Genomic DNA, 25,209 nt, shown 5'->3' with positions numbered 1-25,209 from the left:
AGATCACAGATCGGCAGGGAAAAGTACCTGCTGTGAGAGCTTATTTCACCCCTGGCAGGGGGATCGTGTCTCTCCTGAGATATATACCTCCCCATCAGACCAGCCCGATGCTCAACAGCCAGGGCTCAGGAGCAAACATCCCACTGCTGGTCCATCTCCGACATCTTGCTGGCAGCTGCTGGTGGGTTTGTGTTACTTACAACGGGTGCTTCAAGCAGTTTCATGGTTGCATTTTCTAGCAGAGAGCTGCAAGAGCCCGATTTCCACCTGCTTCAACCAGCCCGCAACCATCCTCTCTCCCGGGAGGCAAGGGGTCACCTCAGGGGGTCCCCCTGAGGTGGGTGCCCATTTTGAGACCAAAATGGCCTCAACAACAGGTCTATTCACAGACCTGTAGGCCCTGCCACCTCCCTCACTTTCGCTAAAATAAACCTTCCATCAGGAACGCACCTTCACCCAACAAGCGAGGCAGAGAAGACCAGGCAGATACTAAAAAGTGAGCAAGAGCACGTCTTAAAACAGAGCAACCACCTCATTCAGCGTCCTGGAGACTTTTTATTAAAGAAGGCAGACAAGCAGCATTCAGGCCGACTTAAAAAAATCGAGCAGCACGATGACAGCTCCCATTCCAGGGGAGAAAGGCAGAGGGAGAGGGGATTTGGATTCAAACTAAACCCTTGTGGCAGGTACCCATCAACACGCACCCCAAGGTCACACGTGGGAGGCAGCTTCTTTTAAAATAATAGGATAGGTTGGGGCTTTATTTACCTTCAGAAAGACTTTTTCGCTCTGCTGGCAGGGGCTCCGCCCCAGAGACCTTATGGGATGCCAGTAGCATCACCCTTAAAGGAGCAGGTTTTGGGGACCACCAGTGTCCAGATGTGCAGGGAGGGACGAAATCCAGGTGCACAGAGGCCAGACAGGGATCCCACATCCCCATGGATCCCCTGGATGGGCTCTCACTCCTATAACGCACAGCCCAGTACTGCCACCCCACTGGTGTCCTGTCCTCCATGTACATGTCCTACAGGGGGATCAGGCTGATGTAGCCTCTCCTTCCACAGCTGCCTGCAGCAGCACAATCCCTCCTTTCCATGTCCATGTACGCGCGGACACCCAATTTTAAGCACACCAACAGCCTGTTTCCTCTGCCGACACCATCCCAGGCTTAAAAGCACCAAGGATCAAGCCTGGAATTGTGAGTTTGCTGGAGAACAGAGGGCCTGTCCCTACGGCTGGGGAACAGCAGCAGCAGAACAGAGACCCAGCAGGTCCACAGCAGCAGCTCAGCACTGTGGCAAACAGTTCTCATTTCTGTCACTCCTCTCAGGTGTTAAGAAGTACCTTTTTGAGGTAGAAAAGCCATAATGGCATCTCCTGCATATGAGACAGAGAGCAGTGCTGGTGCTGCTGCGGCAGGGGACGATATGGGGTCGTGGTCTTTCTGTCTCACCTCCATTGCCTGTGCCACAGCCCTGCAGAGGAGGGGACAGGCTTTACCTCTGCAGCTCACTTGCCTGTTACTTAGAGCCTGCCCTGACTTAAAACCAAGCCAAAAAAGGACCAAGTATCCCGGCTCCTCGGCTGAGCCCTGGCAGGCAGAGCCTGCCACCAGCCTGAAAAACCAGGGCAAGTCCTCCAGCAAGTGGGGTTCACTGACTTGCTGCGGGAGTCTGGCAACTTATTTAACCCTTGGCACTGCTCTTTTAACTCTCAGCCTTTACTCATTTTCTCAGTTTAAGTTTAGTTAGCAACGTTTCCTTAAGGCTTGCAATACTGGGGTTAGAGGGACTTGAGTAGGATTTTTTTTTTTTTTTTCCTTTAAATGAAGATCCAAGAGACGGTACAGAAATTTGAGTCTGCTTTAAAGAGGAAAAGCAACTTTCCTACTCTTTGTGGTTACGGGACAGAAACAAACAAACTGGAAAAAAAAAAAAAGGGAAATCAGAAAGCAAAGAGAAAAATACAAGCTTCAGATGATTTCTAACCGAATTTCATGCTCGCTGAGTGCCTGGCAGGCTTTCCAGTCACACAGGCTTTGGGGCACCAAAGTCCCCTTGAGCAACATCAAACTCCTCAGCAACCGGGGAGCTTTGGGACATTTACTGGTGGGGAAAAGGACTAACAAGCAGCACGGGAAAAGGACTAACAAGCAGCACAGCAAAGCCCCTCAGCTGATGGAGACCTCTGCCCAAGGGATCCCAAGGTTTTGTGCTCCAGTCCCCACTCTGCCCCCAGCAACAACTGATGAAAAGCAAGGAAGCTACTCAGCCCCACATCCCCGGCACTGCCCAAAAACACCTCCAGCACCTTCCCCTCACACAGTCCAAAAGAGCCAGCAGCTTTGTCCCTGAGCAAACCAATACAGTAATAACTAAACCCAGACCTCTCACCGTTGCTTCTTCCCTGGATCCCAAAGCAGGGGCTGCAGAACCAGCATTTCCCTTCCCAGATGAGAAGTCTTACGCTCCAGTCCACAATCCTGCCCTAACTTCTGGGACCAGCAGGAACTCAGTTAACAAGTGCCTGTCCTCACCCACCTGGGCAGGGCTCCCTGCTGGAACCAATTAGACCAATTAGTAGCACATCAAGGTTACCCTTCGTTTGTACCAAGGATTGTCACATGTGGGTTTTTGCCAATAACCTTACCCATTTCTGTGCCCTTTAGCATCTCTTGGGCTGTTTATGGGGAATCCCATCTCCCCACTTTTATCCTTTTCCCCTTGAGCTCATATTTTCATGGGACTGTGCAGTTCAGAGAGGGGACAGCGGGGTAGATAAGGCAGGAATTAATTAATTGCTTGTGATGGAGGAATAACAACCAAGCTAATTGTCATTAGCTGCTTTGGTGACCCTGTGCCTACACAGATGGCAGAAACCTACCTGCTTTCCCAAAGGGACTCAAAATCTCCCTTCTCCAGAGTAATTCCTATCATGGTGTCAGTTAATGAATGAGTAATTTTTTTCGCTAATTTTCAAAATTAAGGTTATCACCTTTTATTATTATTAGGGTCACTTGTGCCTTTTCATTTTAATCAACTGATGTTCTTATTAACACGTGGTTTTAGAAGTTATCTGAAACATAATTATCTAGTCTTTTATTCTGCAGTGGAGATGGATATGAGCAGGTTGGCCACGACTGCTGAGAGATGTCATATCCATCAAACGGGACTGGGCTCCCAAACTGGTTTTGGTTCTCTGAGTCTGCCCACAACCGTGTTAGCTTGTTTTTGAGGCACATCTCTTCCAGCACAAGCGGCTGCCCTAAAAAATTACACTAATGAATTTCCCTGAAAAAAATACCTTTTCTAAGTACTTTGGGAAACAGCAGAACTTGTTTAACATCCTGACCTAAACACCTGGAATAACTTTGGGGATAAAGGACTCTCGACTCATTGAACTGATGCAGTGAAGTCCTCCCAAATCACAGTAAACCTGCCAAAATGCCAGCTCTGCCCTGCCTCTGCCCATTCTCCTACCCCGAAGTCCTTTTGGAAAGTATGAGACTGCCATTGCTGAAGGATGCCCTGGTAGTATCCACACGGTCATGGCTGAAGGAGTAAACTAGCCCATGCTTCTCCACCAGAGTCCTTTAGAAGGAATAATAGCATAAAAGGACAACTAGGAGATTTTGACAAAAAAGAATATCAATCAACAGACAAAACAATTTAGGTTTTTCACTATGTAGCTACAGTCATTTCCGTCTAAAATTCCCCTGTGAAAGGGGATCGGGTGTTTAACACTCAGTTTTCCCCAGCAGCTTCACTTTTAGTGCTCCCTCTGCCATCCTGGGACAGATCTCCCTTCTGAGGCTCTCTGGGATGGAGAGGCACCAGGAATATTTCTCAGCCATGGTACCAGGTATGCGCCTCCTTCGTTAATGGAAAACTCCCAGCCAAGCCAACCTCGGAAAGTTGCCTAGCTGATCCAGGATGGGAATGACAAACCTATCACGAATGAAGTGGCACAGAACAGCCACAATAATTATGTTGGCCCTGTCTAGTTGCTCTCATTAGACGCACTTAAATAAACTGACAAAAAAAGCACGATGTTCACTGTTGCCGAGTTACCGATAAAGCAGATCTCAGTGCAAGAAAAAATCCATCCAAAATAATCTTTTTCTTTATGGGGATTTTTTTCTTTTTTAAGTTACACCATTAAAAAAAACCACAGGACTTTTTTTTTTTTTTTTTTTAAAGTTAGGTCTTTCAATATATGGGAAATACCGTACAGCCTGTGAATGACACTTCCAAGCTGCATCCTCTCCTCTGCGAGCCTTGCACCCCTCCTTGTGGTAGATTGAAGCAATTGTGTGAGCAAAAGCCTCTCTCTGCTGGGCTTTGGCTTCCAAAAAGAGCACAGCTAAACGCCTGAGACATGCTTTCAGCTCTGGCACCGACCATCGTCTTCTCCAGGTTGTGAACGTCTCCAAGCTAGAGATATAAACAACTTCTCCCTCTCGCTAGAAGTCAACTATAAGCATGTGTTTCAAACATAATTAAACTGGAGGGTGTAGATGTGTGTGACACATTGGAACAGTTAAACTACCCAATCTTAATGTTTGTTTAAAGGTTACTTTTGGATAAAAGCTGGTTAGAGAATAAATAACAGATGCTGAAGGCATCCATTATGTATTTTTGCAATTAGCAGAAAATCCTGGTACTTTTCTTAAAGAACATACATAATTTTGTGGGATGTTTATTGCTGGAAGCAATCCGCTCTCGCTGGCAAGAACAGCATCCAAGAGCCAAGGGAAGCTTCACAAGAAGTCACACATGGTAAGCCAAATGTAATGCTTGCTGCGGGAACAGCACTTAAAACCCCGAGCTCTGTCGCAAGGAAGCAGTCAAATGCACTTTCTTTCCGCAGAAAAATTTAAATTAGAAAGAACACGGAAAAATTATCCTTGTTTCTATTTTCCATGGGCATTTTGATTACCCAGGCTGCTGATTATACTTTCATTTGAAAAATTCATCCAGGATGTTTCACGCCATTGTTGTCTTCTATGCCCTAGGGCTTCTCCCATGGTCCAGCTCCCATCTCCCCTCCTGGGGTAGGGAGATACTACCATACCTGGAGAAAAGTTGTCCATCCAGGATGCATGGCCTGGAAGGGAAAATGGAAGTAAGGAAGCTGCTACAGCTCCCAGAGAGCATCTCCCTCCCACAGAAGTTTGTGTGTGTGGAGAATGAGGTGGGGCAACAGCTTAAATTTGAACTGTGCCAGTCCTCTCCCTGAAATAAAGGTACGGGTGATTTCCGTCATATCCAAATGAAACCACAGGAGATATTCAGACAAGGACAGAGGTATTTGGGTTAGAACATAACATGGACCTCAGGGTACTTGTTGACAAACAGCTGGGGACTTCAGCTGGTTCTGGTTTAGAAGACAATAGTGGTAACACCTTGAAAGGCAACCTGAAGAGATAACTGTGCTCAGTCAGGAAAGGGGACCACCACATATTACATCCTCCAAACATCTTGATAGATCCTTATCGTCCCTGAAGACCTCTACAATAGACTAAGCTTCACTCCTACGACTTGATCCAATTGAGAAGCTATCCAAAAATCTCTTTTCACATCTCATGGCGCTAAATAAAAGCGCCATGCTGAGCTCAAAAGTTCAGCTTTGTACGAGCAGAGCTGCTGTACAAGGTACCACTTCCACGTACCATCCACAGATCGTTACACTTTGGTAGCGGCACAGCGATCCAGCAATCCCTGCCATTTCTTACCACAAAGAAACTGCATTGTGCTAAAAAGCCCTCCAGAATAAAGCAGATAATATCTTTTGGGATGGCGCCTTGTATTTTCCAAGAGTAGTCTCTCGCTGCAGCAGCTCTTACAAGAAACTAACCCAAACCCTCCTATTTGTAAATTAGAAAGAAAAAGCACAACTCAGACTGGTATTTGGTTTAGGACTGAATGGTTTGCACAGCGCTTAAGAAGCATTTTAGACAAAAGCAAGCTTTCTGCCAAGCATTTGAGGGGGGAAGAGAAAATTTCTGCTTCGCTGTCTGAATGCAGTTATAAACCAGGATGACAAAATAGCCTGGCATTGCTGCCCACAGTGAAAGAGGCTGCGCATCTCCTTCTTCACCAGCACAGCTCAACTTGTCTTCAACCCGCCCAGTTTCGCTTCCCACAGCTTTACCCTGAAGACAAATTCCTGTCCCCACAACCCCTGGAATTCAAGGTGGCAGAGACGATGAGGGGAGACGGGCAACTTTTAGGCAGGGCGTGCTTTTGTATGAATTTCCATCCATCCAGCATCATCACGAAATAGCTGGAGTAAATACAAGGATCGCTGCCGTGCGGAACAGATACGTATCAAAGGCTGAAGCCAGACGAGTGAAGCAGAATTGACTGAGCTTCTTTAAGCATCTTCCCTCCCTTCCTCAATCATCTCACTTGCTTCCATTGAAGCATAACAGGTCATTGCTAGTTTAATATCTGGTGATTGAGGAGGTTTTGGGTTTTTTTTTTCCATGCAACTGCTGCTGAAGCAAGATGGACACATCTGACACAGGAGAAAAGAGCAGAGGTACAACACAGATTTTCTGTACTTGAAAAAACCATAAAATGCACAATGTGCTTTACACCAGTTTTGTAGCAGATTATGTACCAAGCTCGCTGGCAGAAACAGGTTCAGATCGCTCCAGCTGAGGGTATTTAAAGATTTAGTTTCTTTTGCAAGGCACAGAGAGATTGGTAAGGGCATCCCCTTCCCCATCCCAAAGAGCATCCACAATTCAGAAAAGTAAGGAAGAGACATTAAAAGGCAGAGAGCAAAGAGGATAGAGAATACATCAGGTGAACAGATTAGAAGACTCAATAAAGACACCTATTGTTACCAACAGAAATACTCTACAGACCACAGGCTGAAAACCACCATCTTAAACTCAGCAATCCATCAAAAAATAGCAGAGAGCAGAGAGATTAAATTCATCCTATCTCCACTGGAAGATTTAAAAAGGTCTGCAGATCAAAAGAGCGTGTGAGAACCGCTGCTGTAAGAAACCACGAGCCTTAATATTTCTTGCCACCGTTTCCTTTGTTACCTGATTAGCTGAATCCTCTTTGCCTCCTCGCGCAGTTTTCATTATGAGCTGCTCACCCCGCCGTCTCTGGACTGTGGTGACCGCCCAGCCCCAGGTGCCCAGTCCCCACGTCCTGCTGCACCGTGCTTTGAAGAAATACCCTGAGCTTGCCAAGGGGCCAGTGGTTGCCCCCCCCCTCCCAAGCAGGAGGCCAGCCGAGTAGTCACAGATCATGGCTTTCAGAGACATCTGTACCACAACAGGAACCCAACTGGTGTTGAACTTCAAACTGAGCAGAACAGTAATCCCTTAAATTGCAACTTTCCTAAGTGCTGGCAGCTGGAAACCGCCAACCGGTAACAACAGTTGGCAACTCCAGTCTGAACTGAGGAGGGTGTTTTTTTGTTTTTTTTCCCCACTTTTTTTCCATTTAACTCTCCCGTTCTCCCCAGTTCAACCCTGGCAGTGGCACGCAGAAGTCCCCGCTGCTGTAAGACATGGCATTTTGCACAAGACCCTGGAAATCCCTCATGAACCATCTCTTCTTGTTAAGGACAAATGCTGCTCGTGGGGAATATCTTACACTGAGGCGACCCTCAACTGCACAGTTATGGTCTTCTCCACAATAGTGTCTCCTCTGCCTGCCCCCATTCCAAAACGTTGGCACCTTTAGGGCAGGCATTTTCAGTTCAAGCCTCCCCCTTGTGGGAGTGGGAAGTCCCCAGGCAGACTCTAGAGCCTGAGGATGAAGTTTCAGTAAAATAGTTTTTAGAAGACGTTTGGTCTATGTGATTTCAGCAGCAGAAAGATACCTACGCTGCTGGAACCCTCCCCTGCTTTTCTCATCCCCTTGCAGGCTCGGCAAATCTTTCCAGAGAAAGGTTTCCAAGTTCAACACAATGTTGCCTAAAAACCTACACGTGAATCAACAGCCCATTTTGTGACAAACCTTTATGCAAAACGAGAAGACTTATTTTTAAATAAGCCTGGCAACCCCTCGGTTTCTTTTATAAGGAAGGTTACACCGTGCCCATCTCCTGTAAGAACAGTCCCCAGTACAGTATGGAGACACGTGCTGCAAAGCGGCAGAATGGCATCCAGGAAATCAGCTGGTAATTTAGCAAGGAAGCAGGAGAAATCAAGGGGAAAAAGCATCACCAAGAGCAGCTGTGCAAGAGGTTTGTGCTTCCTAGTGCACTTCCCAAGCCCCCTTTCTTTCACAGATGTGCCAGATGAGCTATGACTGCACAACTACACAAGTAGAGTGATTTGACAAACCTATATAATCAAGAAAAGATACCAGTTCCACAAAAATTTGCCTGATCTTATTCTGTGCCTCACGGGGTCTCCAGTTCTTCAGTTTTGATCGCGAGAACTGAACCGTTATACACATACCTGTGTGTATAAAATACATAAGACTAATAAATACAAGCTTTGTATAGATAGATCTATATGAAAAAATATTCCTTCTGACAGATAACCATAAGCCAAACACTCGTATTAAGCCACAGAACAAAGTTTATTGGATCTTCTCAAATTCTTTGTACAGTTTTGCTGCTAAACAAACACAACACGTTGGCGTATCGCCTTTATTCTTTATTTCAATCATAAGTCCAACTTGAAAGAATTGGTAACACATTTAATGGCATTTTCAATAAATAAATGACAAAAAAAAAAATGATCTAGTCTTTGCACAGACACATTACAATCCACTCCAAATTCAATATTGCCAAAACATTGGGGTTTTTTTCCTAAAAACTTGCTCCAAAGGGTTTTTTTTTGTTTTTCGGCACTTAAATACACAGAAAAGTATATGATGAGAGAAAACAGATACTCTATTCTGAACAGAACTTGTAAAAAACAGTAATGAAGAAACAAAAGATAATTAAATCTAATTAAAGCATCCTGTTTGAAGTCTTTTTGGAAAAATCCTGATTCTAACCTTCATATCAAAACATGCAGTTTCGCTAGATCCTATCCTATGTCAGCATACTCATACAATAAGAATTAAATTCCGTGATTTAATTTCTTTTTTTTTTTAAAGGGGAAATTCATAAAGCAAAAGCCCACACTCACAAAAGCAGCCATGGTCCATATATTCTGCAGTAGTAAACAACTATTCGTGCTCAGTCCGTGGTTTGAACTCCTACCATAATGGAAAAGATATTGTAGTTTATACCCTTTGTTTCCGTACCCATCTCTTCCCCAGTGCAGCAGCCTCAAGAACCTCAGCGGGATGAGAATTCCCGCAAATACAAATCTGCCTGCATGGATCAGATTGCAGGATGAGGACCAACATGTCTGATTCTAATTAGAAGCTAGGCTTAATTTAAAGCTTTTCCTAAATAAAGTCATTGATAAAGAAAAGCTGAACACCAAGCTTTCCAAATTGCAATTCCCTGTAATTTGCAACATCTATTAGCATATCACAAACCAATTACAGTGTCAGTTAATATAAGAAGAACCACTCTATCACTAAAATTAGTTAAAACAGTCATCTTCCGGAGCCTTCTTCAGTGAAAGCTTAGGGCATGCAAAGAATGTACGCTGGGCTCCGACAGACCTATCCATACTATATAGGGGAGAGAAAAGGTTACTTTAAACAAAAGGCAGAATTACACCATATCTGTACAAACATTTAAACCGATTTGTTTCAATTAGTGATCTGCTTATCCCAACTATTGCTGCTGACTCTACTTGGCTAATTCAAGAGAACGTAATGAAGCAGGACCCAATTTGTTTAAGGGAATGGAACTTTTTTCCTGCGGGTATATTCCCCCTCAGTTGACCACATCATAACAAAAGTGCAATAATTTACAATTTTTTCAAACAAACAGCCATTAAAATGATACAATTTTAGGGAAACAAATTCACTAGTTTAACCATAAAAATATTTCCCCAGGTAACAAACTTTAAAGCATTCAGTAACACAGTATTTCAATAATAATAATACAGAAAATCCCTTCCACTTATTACAAAAGACAGAACTGTTAGAAGATTTTGCTTATTGTACTCTATTTAAGAGTTTCGCCATCTTGTGAAGACCATGCTGTAATTAAGAATATAACCACCATTTAAAATACGTATGGAAATACTGACCTGACTTTGAAATTATATTCTTAACCTGTTGCAAATGAAGACAAGGTAAAGCCCAGGGCCACATCATCCAGTTACTCAAGAACTTACAAGACAGTTTACATCCAGAGTCATAAGAAAGCACCACTTTCCATAATGTACTTTGTATGTCTATTGCTGAAGAGCATATTAAATAGTTTTGTGAGAACTGCTAAAACAGATTCTCATACTAACTGTATCTTGACTCTCAGAATTCAAGTTTGGGGACTACAGGGAACTTCGTGACAAAATTATACTCTGAAAAAATATCTGCTAAATTTGGTCCAAGCATCCAAAAAACAAACAAGGGCACACAGGTCCCTCATTGCTTAATGCTGCTGTTTAATTGATCCTTCAAAAAAAAAAAAAAAAAAAAGAAAAAGAGTGTATGGCAATAAGGGCTGTCCATGATAGGCACAGAACTGTGACAGAATAAATAGTCTCTTCAGAGACATGTTTTAACTGTGGTTTTGCCATGGCAGTAACTGAACTTGTACTAATGAAGAACCCTGAAATTTATTTACTATAGCCACAAGAAATTAATTCCTATTTAAAAAACAGATCCACTTGTAATTAACTGCTTTTCCAATCATCATTAGATATGTGAAAAACAATAAAAAAATCTTTTAAAACAATTACATAGAATGGACTGCAGTAGCAGCTATTCAAGCAAGATTCAAGCACAAGTTTAAATGAACTTTCAAGCTGGGAATTAGCCTTCTTTGTCGAAAATTTGTACAACTTTTTCAAAGACCTAAAAAAAAAAAAAGAGAATAATATTAATTTTATGAAGCATTGGTCAAACAGTTACTTCAAGTTAAACCAGCACACACAACAATTGACAGTATTTTAAACAATATATAGTTTTTTCTTAGAATATTCACGTTAATTCTTTAATAGTGACATTGGTATCAGTTCTGGGAACTGAGACAGAAGAGCAACACTACTTCAGAAAAGCAAAAGCTTGTGAAAGTGAAAAAGACAAGACACTGTTAAAACACAGAAACACTGAAAACGTGTTTAGTCCAGCTCATGTTCCAGCCGAACTAATTGATTTCTTAAAGTTATTCACATCTTAATCAGTTCTTCAAGAGTCAAACCGAGAGTTCCACAACCTCCCTCAGTAATACACGTCAGTGCTTAGTTAGCACACTAACCACACATGCACACGTCTCAGAAGAATGCAAAAAATATGTACCCTGCCCCTGTCATCCCCATGGTTTTTTGGTTTATATACTTACTTCATCAACAGATTTAGAGGCATCCACTTTTCTGACTTTTCCCATTCTCTCGTACAAATCTATTATAGGCTTAGTAGACTGCAGATATGTGTGAATTCTAGGAGAAAACCCAGGGGGGAAAAAAGCGTTACATAGTAAAACATAAACAGAAAAGAACTGAAAAGTTTTGGAGATAGTACCTCTTTTCCAGACTCTCCCGATTATCATCACTCCTACCACTGCTCTTGCCTCTTTCAAGACAGCGGCTAATACATATCTACAAAAAACCACAAAAAAGATGATCACAACCAAGAACGCAAGATGCTATCTTGAAAGCAGGAACAAAACAGAAATCCTGAAAATCTAAATAGGCCTGACACACAAAACACTGGCAGATCTAGTGGATGTAACCAGAATTCATATGGAAAGTTAGATTCTTCAACAGAAAAAGGATGATAACTTTACACTTCATCAGTTTATTAAAATGCGGGCTCTTAAAATGGGATGGGGGTCAGTGGAAGTAAAAGCAACATCAAGCTCTGTGGCTCGACTGGGTTTCCAGCTTGAGAAACGTAAAGAAGAAAATTACCTGATTTTTAAGGATCTGTTCAGACTTTCTGAAAAGCAGCATGTCAAATTAGACTACTAATAAATGCCTGCACCGAAAGAAAGTCACTGTATGTTCTCCCAAGAATTTTGTAAGACTACATACTAAGTTATCATAAGTTAAAATGGTCTTACGTGAAATTGCTATAATGAAGACTTAAAAATCAAGATGTAAGTAAAACCTGAAGAAGTAACCATACTTAAAAACTGCCCAATGAACTAAGTTTTGAAACATAAAGGTAAGCAAGCAACACTGACACGTGTATACCTCATGAATACATTTATCCCAGTCATGCAAGGGGACAATGGTTTAAAATTATTTTTTCCTACAAAGTATACCCATACTAAAAAAAACTCCAGAATATCATGTAGGCACTGTTGTCTATTTTTACATCTACTAAAAAAATCGGAACCCCAAACAAGTGAAAAAGTTAATCTAACTTTATTTAACTTTTTAAATAGAAAAAAAAAAAAAAAAACACCAACACAACCCTCACTTTTCTTTGAGATTAAAAAAAAATTTGCAATTACAGAAAAAAGTAATAAAGTTTCTCAGGAAATTGGGGAAAAGGGTAAGAGGAAGAATGTCAGCTTAACGTGCTGGGATTTTTATATCAGTTTTTATGCCTCAAGGGCACTGACATATTTAAAAGACAGCATATGATGGCACTTGTTAAATGAATCTAATGTATCACTGTCAAAATGCCCTTGTAATCTAATGAGTTGCTGAATAAAACATTGATTATTGGCTATCCTATAGTACAGCCCATGACTACGAAAATACAGACTACTGCTGCCAACGCTTCAGAATTAAAGCAGACATTGCTATAACGTTCATTTTCAACTAAACAACAGTTAATAAGAGTAAACAGAGTAATGTTTTCTGAAAATTAACCAAATAATTTTGTATAATGTATTTACAGTTTAGAATGCAATTGCCTGAAGTACTTCTTCAATATAATTTATTTGCACGTGATTACACCAAGTATATTAGCTGCCTGCTATCTCAAAAACATGCAGTTTTCCATCTGCGAAAACAACTTGCCAAAAAATCCTTGAAACTTGGAGACCAAGTTTTCCTTCTACTCTTACACTAGTCCATTTACTACCTGACAGTTTTATTGTTCTTCTTGAATGATTCTCACAATATAGCAAGAAAGGAAGTTACAGAATAACACACTTCATTACCTCATTGTCACAATCGAAAAAGAGAACAAAAGAAACATCCGCCTTTCCATCCATAGTCTTATTCCAGCCTTGAAGATTATCTTCATTCCTGGGAAATCCATCAATCAAGAACTTGTTCTTCTGGGAATTGGCAGCCATTGTTTGATCCATAGCCTGATAAAAGAGAATTCAATTCATGATCTCCTGCACATACAATCATTTATCTACTTATTAAATTACTCCCAAAATGTTGACATGGTAAGTTGAGATGCATTTATTTTAGGATTATTGCAAATTTACTAGATGTATTTTTGTTCCACCTTCAATCCATGCTAATTAATTCACCAATTCACCCATATAGCCTTCTTTCCAAATGAATTCACTACTTCATAAATCTCAAATCTCATAACACACAATCCCAGCTTTAAAAACTGATTTTCTACAAGATACTGGAACGTGCTGTTACATAACAACATGCCAAAACATCCTTGACTAGAGTTAATTCTAATGGAAAAAAAAACTCCAGACAAATTTAGTGCCACGAGCAACAGAAGCCTTTTCTGTCTTAAAGGAGATACTCTGTTTTTTTTCTTGGATATCTAATAAGGATAAAGGCTGGAGCTTTTTTTTTTCCACAGGAACGTTACCAGGTGCTCTTCTGCTTCACCTGGCTATCTGTAGTACTTTTAAGGCCTCTGCCCTCCAGTCAAATACAACTGAGCTGACCAAGAGGTCCAAAAGCTAGTTAAGGGAAACAAGAAATACAGAGTTTCACTGATTTCCCTAGAGCTACTAACAGAAAAATAAAATAAAAATAACCCATTCTCAGAGATCCCAAGGTATCAGAGGCCATCACCTACTGCCCTCCAACCAGCCAGAGAGAAACGTGAGTAATTGCTAAGAGAAGCCCAGTATGCAATGTGTGCCTACGTGTCTGCCATTTCATATTACTCACACCGGAGGAGGAGCAATTTTTCCAGAATATGGCCACTGCTTTGCTGCTTAGCCTGCAAGAGTGAACAAACAAGGAAATAGCCCTTTCCTTACCCTCTTCAGCAAACTGATTGTTATCTCAACCGGTACGATTTCCCCCTCCTTAATGTAGTTCTCAATGAGTTCTCCGTACTGCGAGCCTGGCCTTTTCCGTTCATCTCGAAGGAGGTCACCAGCAGAAAGATGCGTGTAGCCGTATTTCTGAAACGTGCAGAACAAACAGGCATAGACTCCCTCGAATTAGTACACGTGCAGCGTTAACATCAGAGTCAACCACATTTATTCTCCACATTAGAACAGAAAAATATAGGTAATAGCATCTTGCTAGTGACAGGTATATTCCACCATCAGTGTGTAACCTGACAATACAGCATACTCAGTATGCACAGAAAGCACAGCAGTTGGGAGATTCTTGGCTAAAATGCTCACTGGGCCTTCGGTCAGACATTCATGTCCTGTTCTCAGATGTAATTTTGTTATGTTTGGAAACGAGACTGTCTCAAAGTCCCCAAGGTGCTTCCGGAGATGTTACACTGTGCAACGAGATATTTAACAATCACCAAACTAGATACAAGCTATACCCCATCCTAACAGTTCAACTACTCAAAAATTGCAAGTGGTTATCAGTTGCTGGGTTAAGTTGATTTACAAAGAGAGAAAGTTGCAACAGTGCCTTTCCTTGCTATGTTTATGCATCAGGTTGGTAATTTTATTTAATTAACTACTTTTAGTAAAGGAAAGCACACAAGGTGATTCCAAGTCCTTTGGAGCTGGAGGAATGTTTCAAGCACAGCACAAGTCAGGAATCCTCACTGTGGTTCTGGCACCAACTTCCTCCTCTGCCTTGGTCAAATCACCTCTAATTCTGCATCTAAGGCTGCAGCTACACAAACAGTCCGGCACATGCTCTCCTCCAAACCCAGGCCTGCGTGCCTGCCCCTGCTACCCTCTTCCCTGGGACCAACACCACAAACTGGGAGGGCAGCCCCTGGGGAGGTTAGTGCCATCTCCCAACGGTGACGTGGCAGATGAAGGTAAACAGCTACGCTGGTGCCACCCTATGTCATGCCACCTACAGTGAACAGAAAGAGAGCAGAGAGATCAGGTCCAAATCTATCAGTTTGATACCAGTATGCAGGAAAAACAGCAATCATTACTCTTTCCTTTCACCTCAAACTACATCTAAAAAAAAAAAGTGCTAACACTAATGCAAAATACCAAGGAAAGGTATTTATTACACTTGAACTCCTCAGGCATTTACCATCATGAATAAATATCTAGTGCAAACATACAATCTTACCAAAGAGAAATGCATTGTTATAAAGGAAATTCCAGAGCACAAAAAAATCATTTTTGCAGCTCATTTAAGACCACAAGAAAACTGAGTGTACTACGGTCCTTGACCAAATGTAGTCCATAAAAACAAGCAATAAAGACATCTCCTTGGTGATTACCTAAGTGAGCTATACATCCAAAACAAGAGTACACCTATACCTACTCACCCTAAAGTTTTTACACAAAACAAAAGCACCAGAAAAAACTTCAGGGTTATCAGCTTGGCTGCAGCAACATCCAAAGCAAATTTCAAAAAAGGTGTCTGAGCAGCATAATAATGCGACTATACACTTTTTAAGGCTGTGAACTTGGGATTTAAAAACTTGGCTACTGGACTAAGTACAACAGAAATATTACACAACCCACTAAGCGACTTTAAAAACATTTCAGTTGCTTTCCAATTTCACTTACAAAACCGTGGAAAGTCAGTTCTGCCATAGTCATAATTTAAGAAGGGATACAATTACCTAAATCTCCAAAACTCTACACAGCTGGCAAAAAAAAAAGGGAGCAAGATTTTGCTCTAAATAACTGTGAAGAAAAAGCTCCACAGACATCCTCTATAAGCTCACCGTACTCCTGCTTTAATGTGCACTGCATTTGGATATGCCTATTTAATTGCAAATCTAAATATTTACTATAACTACAGAAACCATAAACCAGAATAAATCTTTCCTTATAAGCAAGAAACCTTACTCTGCTGAACCCAAAATTAACATGTAGTTCTTCTTGCTAAAGTTAAAGAATGATGATATTTTTAACATCAAGTTTCTATAAAAGAGAAAATAGGAGGAAAATATAATCCCTTCAGTTTTAGAGGATTACCAAACCATTTAATTTTCCTTGGCATTTCCCTTTTCATGCATGAAAACGAAATTGAGTCAGACGATTTTTGGAATTCTCTGTCTTTGCAACAGCAAACTAAAATAGTTTTTTTAACAGTTGAACAGGGAAGTAAAAGATAGAAGTGTTTTAAAGTGCTGCTGCATAAACAGACTTGTTTTACATAATAGTAAATTGTATTCTAGGGTAACCTTCAGAATGGATTAACCAGGCAATAAGAAAAACAAACCTCTCCTTCAGGGGCAAAACATCTATTTGTTAACTGTACCAAGTCAAGAGCCAAAGACAACACCTCAGTTTAAACAATGCAAACAAGCACAGAGAAAGGCTTGGCCGCTGCTGCGTACACACAGAAGGCTTCAGAGATGCGGTGCTCAGGCTACTCTTGCCAGTTTTAATCAATTCGTACATGGCACAAAGTTTTGTTTCATCTTAGGCGAGATAAACCCTCAGCAAGAGTCCTCAATTGCAGAAAATAGTCACATCCCCAAGAGCTCGCAAGAGACTGTGATGTAACTGCACAAAAAAATCAGGGCGAAACACTCTCGGGTTGCGCCAAGGTTTGCATCGTGCCAGCATGACTTTCCAGCACTGCCAAGTACGTCTTGATGCAATCCCCAGAACGTGACTTTTTGCAACTACTGCCTAATTCTCCTCCTCAGAAATCAGAAAGGGAGCAGGACTGTGGCTGCCAAACAATGAAAAGGCAGTTTCTCCAGTTCTTGAAGGATGCACATATGCTAGATTCAGAATGTCAGACTGAAAGAAGACTTGAAATAGAAACCAGGTTAAAAAAAAAAAAAAAAAATCCAAATACTTGGATGCCAAGCACCCAAAATGTGGACAGATTTTTAGATTACAGAACCAAAAAAAAAGAAAATCTAGAATTAACTATTCTAAAACATTTCAGAGATAATGTTTTCTGCTATGCTAGCAGACTGGCATGCTGTTCTATAAGAAGAAAAAAAAAAAAGATTAAATCAGTAATTTGCTATTACACAAGTTCTCATTATTTTTAAAAACTATTTTTATATTTGGAGAACCATAATCAACATCTCTTACAAAAATTAACTGTGAATGAAAAAGATAAAAATCAGCTGTCTTCAGCCCACTATAGACATCTTCCTCCTTTGTTTTCAAAAAAAAAAAAAAGATCAGTGCTGTGGAAAGGCAAGCTCAAGTTTCCGTCAATCCCACCACAGAGCTGTTTCTCAGAACAGCACTTAGCAGTACGGTATAGAGCAGAGCAAATCATTGCTCACTTGTTTGTCACAGTCAGTCCCATTCAGCAGAAGAAACTGGGACATGCAAGCTGTATGTTCCACATCTCCAAGTGACAGCCCGAGACTGCAGCCTCCCTGAGATGCCCTTCTCTCCCCTGTCTTATAACCACTTCCAGCTTTCTCCTGTCGACCAGGATTTGCAACGTCCACTCCTCAGACAGAATGTGCTTTGCTTTCAGTAAATAGAATGAACAGATGAATACAACTGAAAATACATGAGTCATATCTGTGCTACACTTGAATAAGGTGGAGTTTGCAACAGCAATCTTCTGGAGGAGTCAGAAAGGCTCAGCGGTGCATGGCAGCTGCTGCTGGGACTACTTACACAGCCAGCTTTGGAGAGGGACAAGGTTTATTTCTGGTTCAGCCCTGTGTGGTCCAGCAGCACATCTCTCCACTACACACACAGCTTGATACTTCTTTAAGTGAGCAGAAGCCAAGAAAAAGCAAGAGAAACACAAATTACTACTTTGACCTTGACTCCTATCTTAGCTTATCATTGTTATTCTGAAAATGAAAGTCAAAGGGCTTAAGATCTAAACACATAAAAGACAAACTTTTATTGCCCTAGTTCTGACCTGTCGTATCTTGGGCAACCTTAATAAACAAAATTTGCTACATGTTCTCAGATACACCATTCAAGAACTAGTTAAAATAAAAATAGAATTGTGTAAAGCCTACAGCCTTTATATTCATTCTTCTTTTCTTTTTTAACCTAAAAAGCTTTTGTCCATCCTATTAGCAATTAGCACATGAAATTATAAGTGGGGTATAAACTACAATGCAGTAATAGACCTTCTGTCTGCTTATTCTAATTAAAAAAAAAAGATGACTTTTTTTAGTTTGAATTATGTTCTTGCCTTGGGGGGGGGGGAACAAACAAAAATTCACATTAACAAAACAAAACACACAAAGACGATCCCACTGACAGTGTCCCCAGGGAAGCGGGGGCAAACAGAGCACCCCAGCGCTTCAGGAATGCTCAACTCAATAAAAGGCACCCAGTTACGTTTGGAAAGTCCAAAATTCAATACCCAGTGAGTGAGCCTGCGTTCAGCAAAATGGAAGTGTTTAGGGATAAATCTTCGGGGGTAGGAGGGAAGATTTATATTATCACTCACCACGTTTTAAAAAAGCTTGATATTTCAGAAACATATATTCCAAAAAACAACTATGAGAACTTAAGGCTAAGTGGGCTACTAATACTTGGCACTCTTGAAAGAGATTTCAGAAGTTGAGTTTAAAGCAAACGATTTTAAAAATGTTTTTATTTCAAGGAAGTTAATGCAGTCTCTCAGCAGACTTCCAGAAGACAATTAACACATGATAGTAAAACCTAAATCCACTGCTGCTTTCAGAAGAGTGTTTCTGGTACAATGAGTTCTTTGTGTTGTTTTCTTCACCCTAGTAAATCTCCCTATCGTGTATCCCAAAGCAATTTAAGAGCTTTTTCCATTTGGATATTAACATACGCTTTTATAAAAGGAGAAGGCTCAGCACCCCACCTTGTCAGATTAATTTTAGATTTAACCACAAAATTCAGGATAGGGCTGTGGTGGAGGTGAATTATATTTTGGGTACACAGGCAGGGATGTCTTGCATGCTCCAAATCCCTACAGAATCACCGTGCCAAAACAAACACACAAACGTAATACAACTCAAATCTTGTTCGGAATAAAGACAAATGATTTAGTTATTATTCTTCCCCCTAACCAAAGAGCTTTTTATTTCATGCAAAGGTTATAAGGATGTAAAATTTAACTACATGAAAGCATAGTTTGTGCAGATTTGAAGAACACATTTTTTTCCTTGACTTTACCATAAGCATTTTATAAGCAAAGTGCAGAAGCCGACAATAAAATACGTCCATTTTGTCCTACAAGAACCTGCATTGCATTCAAATGACATCATTCAACTACCTGCTCAAATATTCCTGCCTCACATGACAAGCTACGCAACAGTCCCAAGGTGACGGCAAACTCCACCTCACACAACGGTGGAAGCTTTCAGGAGTTAATCTGCAGAGCTGGAAGGGAGAGGATAAGAACCGGAGAGGGAACTCTTCTTCATCCCTTCCTAAATAGGGGGAACTGGTCCAGAGCAGCAGTTCTGCTGCATTTGCATTTCAGGGACAATTCTGTGAGTTTGTGGAACGTACACACAAGTCTTCCCTCCGTATCGGAGAAAACCAACTTGCTTCAGCTGTCTCTTCAAACCTTATCTGCAAAGATAAAGAAACCTAATCGCTTACCTGCTGTTCCCTTTCATACACTGTGTCAACACACATTTCCGCTTGTTACTACATCTTCTTCCCTCAAATCGTTTCTCCATTTTGGTCCAAATTGGGCATGCCTTCTCTGGAATGAGGGACTTGAGCATTGCACATACTGAGCAGTTATGATTTAGGTTAGTACTTAAGAAATACATATTTCGCCTACAACATGTGATGGCCATCTCCCTTTTCTGGGAACGTAAAGCATAGTCAGCAAAACAATTACAACACTTCTTTAAGAAATCGTTCCCAGGCAGTACGTAATACCTCCTTTACTCTAGAAACCATTTACGGCTACCCTTGGTTTTTTTAATACAATAATTTAATGCTAAAATCAGGCAAGATCTCACTTCAGCAAAGTGAGACTTCTTCCACAGGTGATGTGCTCTGTCCTAAATCTCCAGTATGAATAGCAATCGAGAAGTATTTATAGCTCATACTGACTTTTTGTTGAGCACAAACTTTGGATTTGCAGCAAGATACTGGGTCAGATTCATTCCAAATGTAAACTAATATTATTCAGCCCATTTACAACAAGGATGAATGAGGTCTATTATTACTCAGCTACAGCCCCTCTTCTCTGTGGCAAGCTGCCAATGGGGTCTAAAATCCGAACAAAAATACACTTTCAACCTAAGGGCAGCCTTGACTACATACAGGCTATTCGACTGCCTGCACCAGGGCTCTCTCTGGGGGCTGCCAAGGGCCAGGCTAAGGATCACAGAATCACAGAATATTTGGTTGGAAGGGACCTTTGAGATCATCAAGTCCAACCAACAACAACAAAAAAACCCAAAAAACAAACAAACAAACAAAAACAACAAAAAAACCCAAAATCCCAGAACACCAAACACCAAACCAAAACAAACGCCCACAACCACACACCACCCCACCCACAAACAGACACAAACCAACAATCTCGGGCACTAGAGCATGCCCTGAAGTGCCACGCCTACACATTTCTTAAATACCTCCAGGGATGGCAACTCCACCACCTCCCTGGGCAGGCTGTTCCAGTGCCTGACCACTCTCTCAGTAAAGTAATTCTTCCTAATACCTAATCTAAACCTCCCCTGCCGCAACTTCAGACCATTTCCTCTGGTCCTGTCATTATTCCCTTGGGAGAAGAGGCCAACACCCACCTCTCTACAACCTCCTTTCAAGTAGTTGTAGAGGGCAATGAGGTCCCCCCTCAGCCTCCTCTTCTCCAAACTAAACATGCCCAGTTCCCTCAGCCTCTCCTCACATGACTTGTTCTCTAGACCCCTCACCAGCTTGGTGGCTCTCCTCTGGACACGCTCCAGCAGCTCAATGTCCTTCCTGTAGTGAGGGGCCCAGAACTGAACACAGCACTCGAGGTGAGGCCTCACCAGAGCCGAGTACAGAGGCACCATCACTTCCCTACTCCTGCTGGCCACGCTGTTCCTGATACAGGCCAGGATGCCGTTGGCTTTCTTGGCCACCTGGGCACACTGCTGGCTCATGTTAAGCCGTCTGTCCACCAAAACCCCCAGGTCCTTTTCTGCTGGGCAGCTTTCCAGCCACTCTTCCCCAAGCCTGTAGCGTTGCCTGGGGTTGTTGTGACCGAAATGCAGGACCCGGCACTTGGCCTTATTAAACCTCATCTCATTGGCCTTGGCCCATTGATCCAACCTGTCCAGGTCCTTCTGTAGAGCCTGCCAACCCTCTAGCAGATCAACACTCCCACCTAGTTTGGTGTCATCTGCAAACTTACTGAGGGTGCACTCAATCCCCTTATCCAGATCATCAATAAAGATATTAAACAAGACCGGCCCCAAAACTGAGCCCTGAGGGACACCACTGGTGACCGGCCGCCAACTGGATTTCACCCCATTAATTACAACTCTCTGGGCACAGCTATCCAGCCAGTTTTTTACCCAGTGAAGAGTCCACTTGTCTATGCCATGATTTACCAGCTTCTCCAGGAGAACGCTGTGGGGGACGGTGTCAAAGGCCTTACCAAAGTCCAGGTAGACAATGTCCACAGCCTTCCCCTCATCAAGAAGGCGGGTCACATGGTCATAGAAAGAGATCAAGTTGGTTAAGCAGGACCTCCCTTTCATAAACCCATGCTGGCTGGCCCTGATCCCTCGGCTGCCCTGCACTTGCCGGATATGTGCTTAAAAAAGGATGCTGCTCTGCAGTACCTCAGCCGCATTTCATCCACACTTCCCTGTTCCTGTTCCCTTCTTCTACAGCTTTCCAGCAGGCTCGCATCATTCCAACTCTCCCTTCAGTGACCTCAGACCCCTTCTCCCTTAAAATACAACCAGCAGCTCCTGTACAGGTGTCCAAGCAAGCAGAAAGGCTGTCCATTGCAGTCAGCGGGTCCGAGCGCTCTACTGTCAGCCCACTGACTCCAATAAACTTCCTTCCATCCAGTGAACGGGATTAGCAGAATTAAAGCAAATTTACATTTATTAGTATTCGGACTTGCCTTTCCAGGTTTAGAAAAGAAAATGAATACAGTACAAGCAAAGTTAACTTTCTTCTTTCATTTTTAGCTGCAAATACAATTTGAGTAGCAATGACTCATTTGAACTCCTCTGAATAAAGTGGTCTTTATCCAATTATATTAGCCTATCAAGCCAAAGGCATTTATACTTCTAAACATAGGCCAGTGGCCACACAAGGTACTTCAGCCCTAAGGCTACATTAATGGTTTGGTGAAAGCCATTAATGACAGCCTACAAAATTCCCCTACAGTTTAAACTCATTTGTTTGCTATGTGCCAGGGGCAGAATTTGACTTTACCAAAAAGGCTTTATGAACACTATGAACCTTTCATTCCACAATTTAATTTAATGAATAAGATGGTTTGAATGAGAGTCTGTAATTTGAGGTTAAAATCCTTCAGAACTAAAGTCATAACGGCATTTTTCAGTCTGGACCAAATTTGCATAACTAAGTTATACAACACTGAGGACTAGGATATAATGGCAGCGTGGATAAACTGTAACAGCACCGCTAGGGCATCACCAGAATATACAACACACAGAACACGCCTGTGCCAGGAGTTGTGGGTTTTGTTTTTTCCACTAATAGTTTCAGAAACATGGGCATTGCTACAGTTCTTAGGCATTTCTTTCAGTGCGGGTATGGATAAACTTCGATCCTACACAACTTTCAGCAACAAAAACACATACAACTGCTCAGAAAAAAAAAAAAAAAAAAAAAAGAAAAGCGCTGTTTCAAATCCAACACATGTCTTTGGAAGCATTCAGTCTTAACTACTTCTGTAATTATCCACCCGAATACAGTTCGATTATCCCTGTGCTTTTTGTTTTTTAAAAGCCACACCACGTAGCATTGACCGTTCTTTCTTAGATACTTCTTCTACGTCAAAGGGCTGTAAAAATGTATTTAAAGAACCAAAAATGTCAAAAATGTAGCAGAAAGTCTTCTCAACCTATACTGCCGGTTTTATGCTCTTTGAAAAGAATGCACAAGATTAACCATGTATGGTGTCAGGACATCCTTCGACCTCTATCATATCACATCATAGAACAAAATTTTACTTCCACAACTTCCAGAAGTGGCACCAGGTCAGAATGCCAACACCCTGCAATGCCTCCTGTACCAGCTCATAACATTTATGGGACAGGCTTCAGAAGACAAGGACCTTGACCCTACACACTTGAAGTTAATGTAAACCACCTCACCTCCACTACCATGCCACAAACCCAGCAACCCGAGGCATGCAGGTGTCAGCCCTGCCAATCATCTACGTGGCCATGCAGACGTGTCCAGAGCCACCCACATGAGCTGGGCTGCAATACCGGCCTGACAACACACCAGGAACTTCTTGAGGGCTGTGGTCCTCTGCCAAGGCGCAGTAGGCAACTGGTGCTCCTGCTGAACCACTGCCATTCTGGGGCAGCCTCCAAGCCCCAAGCGGGTGTCCCCCTGCCTAGGGTGGGTGCCAGTACAGGCAGACCCACCCGTGGAGTGGGAACCCGGGGGTGGGAAGAAAAGGCAGAAGAAAGAAAAAGGTCGGCTCCTGGCTAAGCTGCCTGACAGGGGCACAACGGGGAGTGTGTGTGGGGGGGTCTGCTGCTGCTGCTTCACCGGCTAACGGGGAGATGAGGGTCAGTAATTTTTATTTTATCCTCTCCCACGGGCGGATCAAGGTTGGACAAGAGCCCAGACCGCCGGGCGAAGGGAGACACACTCCCCCAAGTGACCAACCCACGAGGAGGCACAGACACCACCGGGGTGGCCCCCCCCCCGGCCTACAACTCCCAGCGTGCCGCGCCAGCAGAGCCCCCAGCAGCCGGAGCCCGGCGGCACACATAGTCCCGTACCCGCCCCCCCCCCCCCCCCCCCGCTCCCCGGCGGCGGCGGGTCAGCTGCCCTCACCTCCACGATGCGGGCGCACTGCGTCCCCTTGCCCGCCCCAGGCCCGCCGAGGACAAAGACGACGACGGGCTTCATGAGGAGAAGGAGGCGGCGGCGGAGCAGCAGCAGGACAGCGGCGGTAGGGGGGCAGCGGATGTGGAGCGGGCGGACACCGAGGCCGGGGCTGGAGCTGGGGTGAAGCAGAGCCGCTGCTGCCGCTCGCTGCTGAGCTGTCCCCGCCGAGGGAAAAGTGCTTCCGGGTCCCCGGCGGCGACCGGGAGGGGCGGGGTTTCTACGCGCGCAAGGCGGCGGCCCTCCGCTCCGCCGTCGCGCCAGCCGCTGCCTGCGGCCTGTGACGCGCTGTCCTCCGGTGAGCGCTGCAGGTGGCTCACGGCCCTGGGACACCTTGGCTGGGAAAGGCGAAGGCCGGAGCGACACTGCTGCAGTACCGGGCAAGCGGGAGGGAAGGAAGGAGGGCTGTGCCGGTTTATTTCGAAATCCAGGGCAGCTGCCGCCGTCCTGTCAGCCCCGGCCCGGCCCAGCTCCCGCGATGGCTGTGAAGCGTTGCCATGGCAACGCTGCCGCGCCGCACTGCGCCTGCGCGTTCCCCGCCCTCCCGCGGACCGTTTGTGAGGCCCCGCCGGCGTTTTTAAACCCCCTGCGCGCGCGCTGGCGGTTGGTTACCCCGGGGTGCACTGTGATTGGTCAAGCGCTTTTCCTCCACCGCGCGTCCATTGGGTCGGAGGAGGCCGCGGGGGCGGGAGCGCGGCCGCTTGTGCCCTCTGATTGGCTGGTGGCTGTCGGCGGCAGGGAACGAGGCGGGGGTCGGTCGCGGGCTGAGGAAGGCGCCGGAGCGGGGCGGGACGGGACGGAGCGGAGCGGGTCGGGTCCCACCGCGGCGGGAGGCGAGGCGGTTCCTGGTGTCTCCTGGCCGTCGTTAGGCCTTGGGGAGGGGGTGTCACTGGCCGCTCCCCTCTT

At 43.6% G+C, this 25,209-nt stretch overlaps 1 protein-coding gene across 1 annotated transcript; it reads right to left on the bottom strand.

Moving 5' to 3' along the window:
• Positions 1 to 8,541: 8,541 nt before the first annotated feature.
• Positions 8,542 to 24,472, bottom strand: CMPK1 (cytidine/uridine monophosphate kinase 1). Its single transcript, XM_074152154.1, has 6 exons — positions 24,253 to 24,472; positions 14,194 to 14,340; positions 13,168 to 13,320; positions 11,574 to 11,650; positions 11,395 to 11,491; positions 8,542 to 10,907 (listed from the first exon to the last, which is right to left on the bottom strand). Exons 1-6 carry the CDS (start codon positions 24,325 to 24,327, stop codon positions 10,866 to 10,868), a joined length of 591 nt encoding a protein of 196 aa, XP_074008255.1. The 5' UTR covers positions 24,328 to 24,472; the 3' UTR covers positions 8,542 to 10,865.
• Positions 24,473 to 25,209: the final 737 nt, after the last annotated feature.

Source organism: Numenius arquata, chromosome 8 (genome assembly GCF_964106895.1).
Source record: "Numenius arquata chromosome 8, bNumArq3.hap1.1, whole genome shotgun sequence".
NCBI lineage: Eukaryota > Metazoa > Chordata > Aves > Charadriiformes > Scolopacidae > Numenius > Numenius arquata.
Note: the sequence above shows the minus strand (reverse complement) of the source record. Positions and strands in the feature narration are given on the sequence as shown.

Bases quoted from the DNA above. Each gene is read 5' to 3' on its own strand.
- CMPK1 (XM_074152154.1), bottom strand. From the start codon at position 24,327: ATGAAGCCCGTCGTCGTCTTTGTCCTCGGCGGGCCTGGGGCGGGCAAG. The intron at 14,341-24,252 runs GTGAGGGCAGCT...TGCACGTTTCAG, and splicing joins AGTGCGCCCGCATCGTGGAG to AAATACGGCTACACGCATCT. The intron at 11,492-11,573 runs GTACTATCTCCA...GTTTTCTCCTAG, and splicing joins CGGGAGAGTCTGGAAAAGAG to AATTCACACATATCTGCAGT.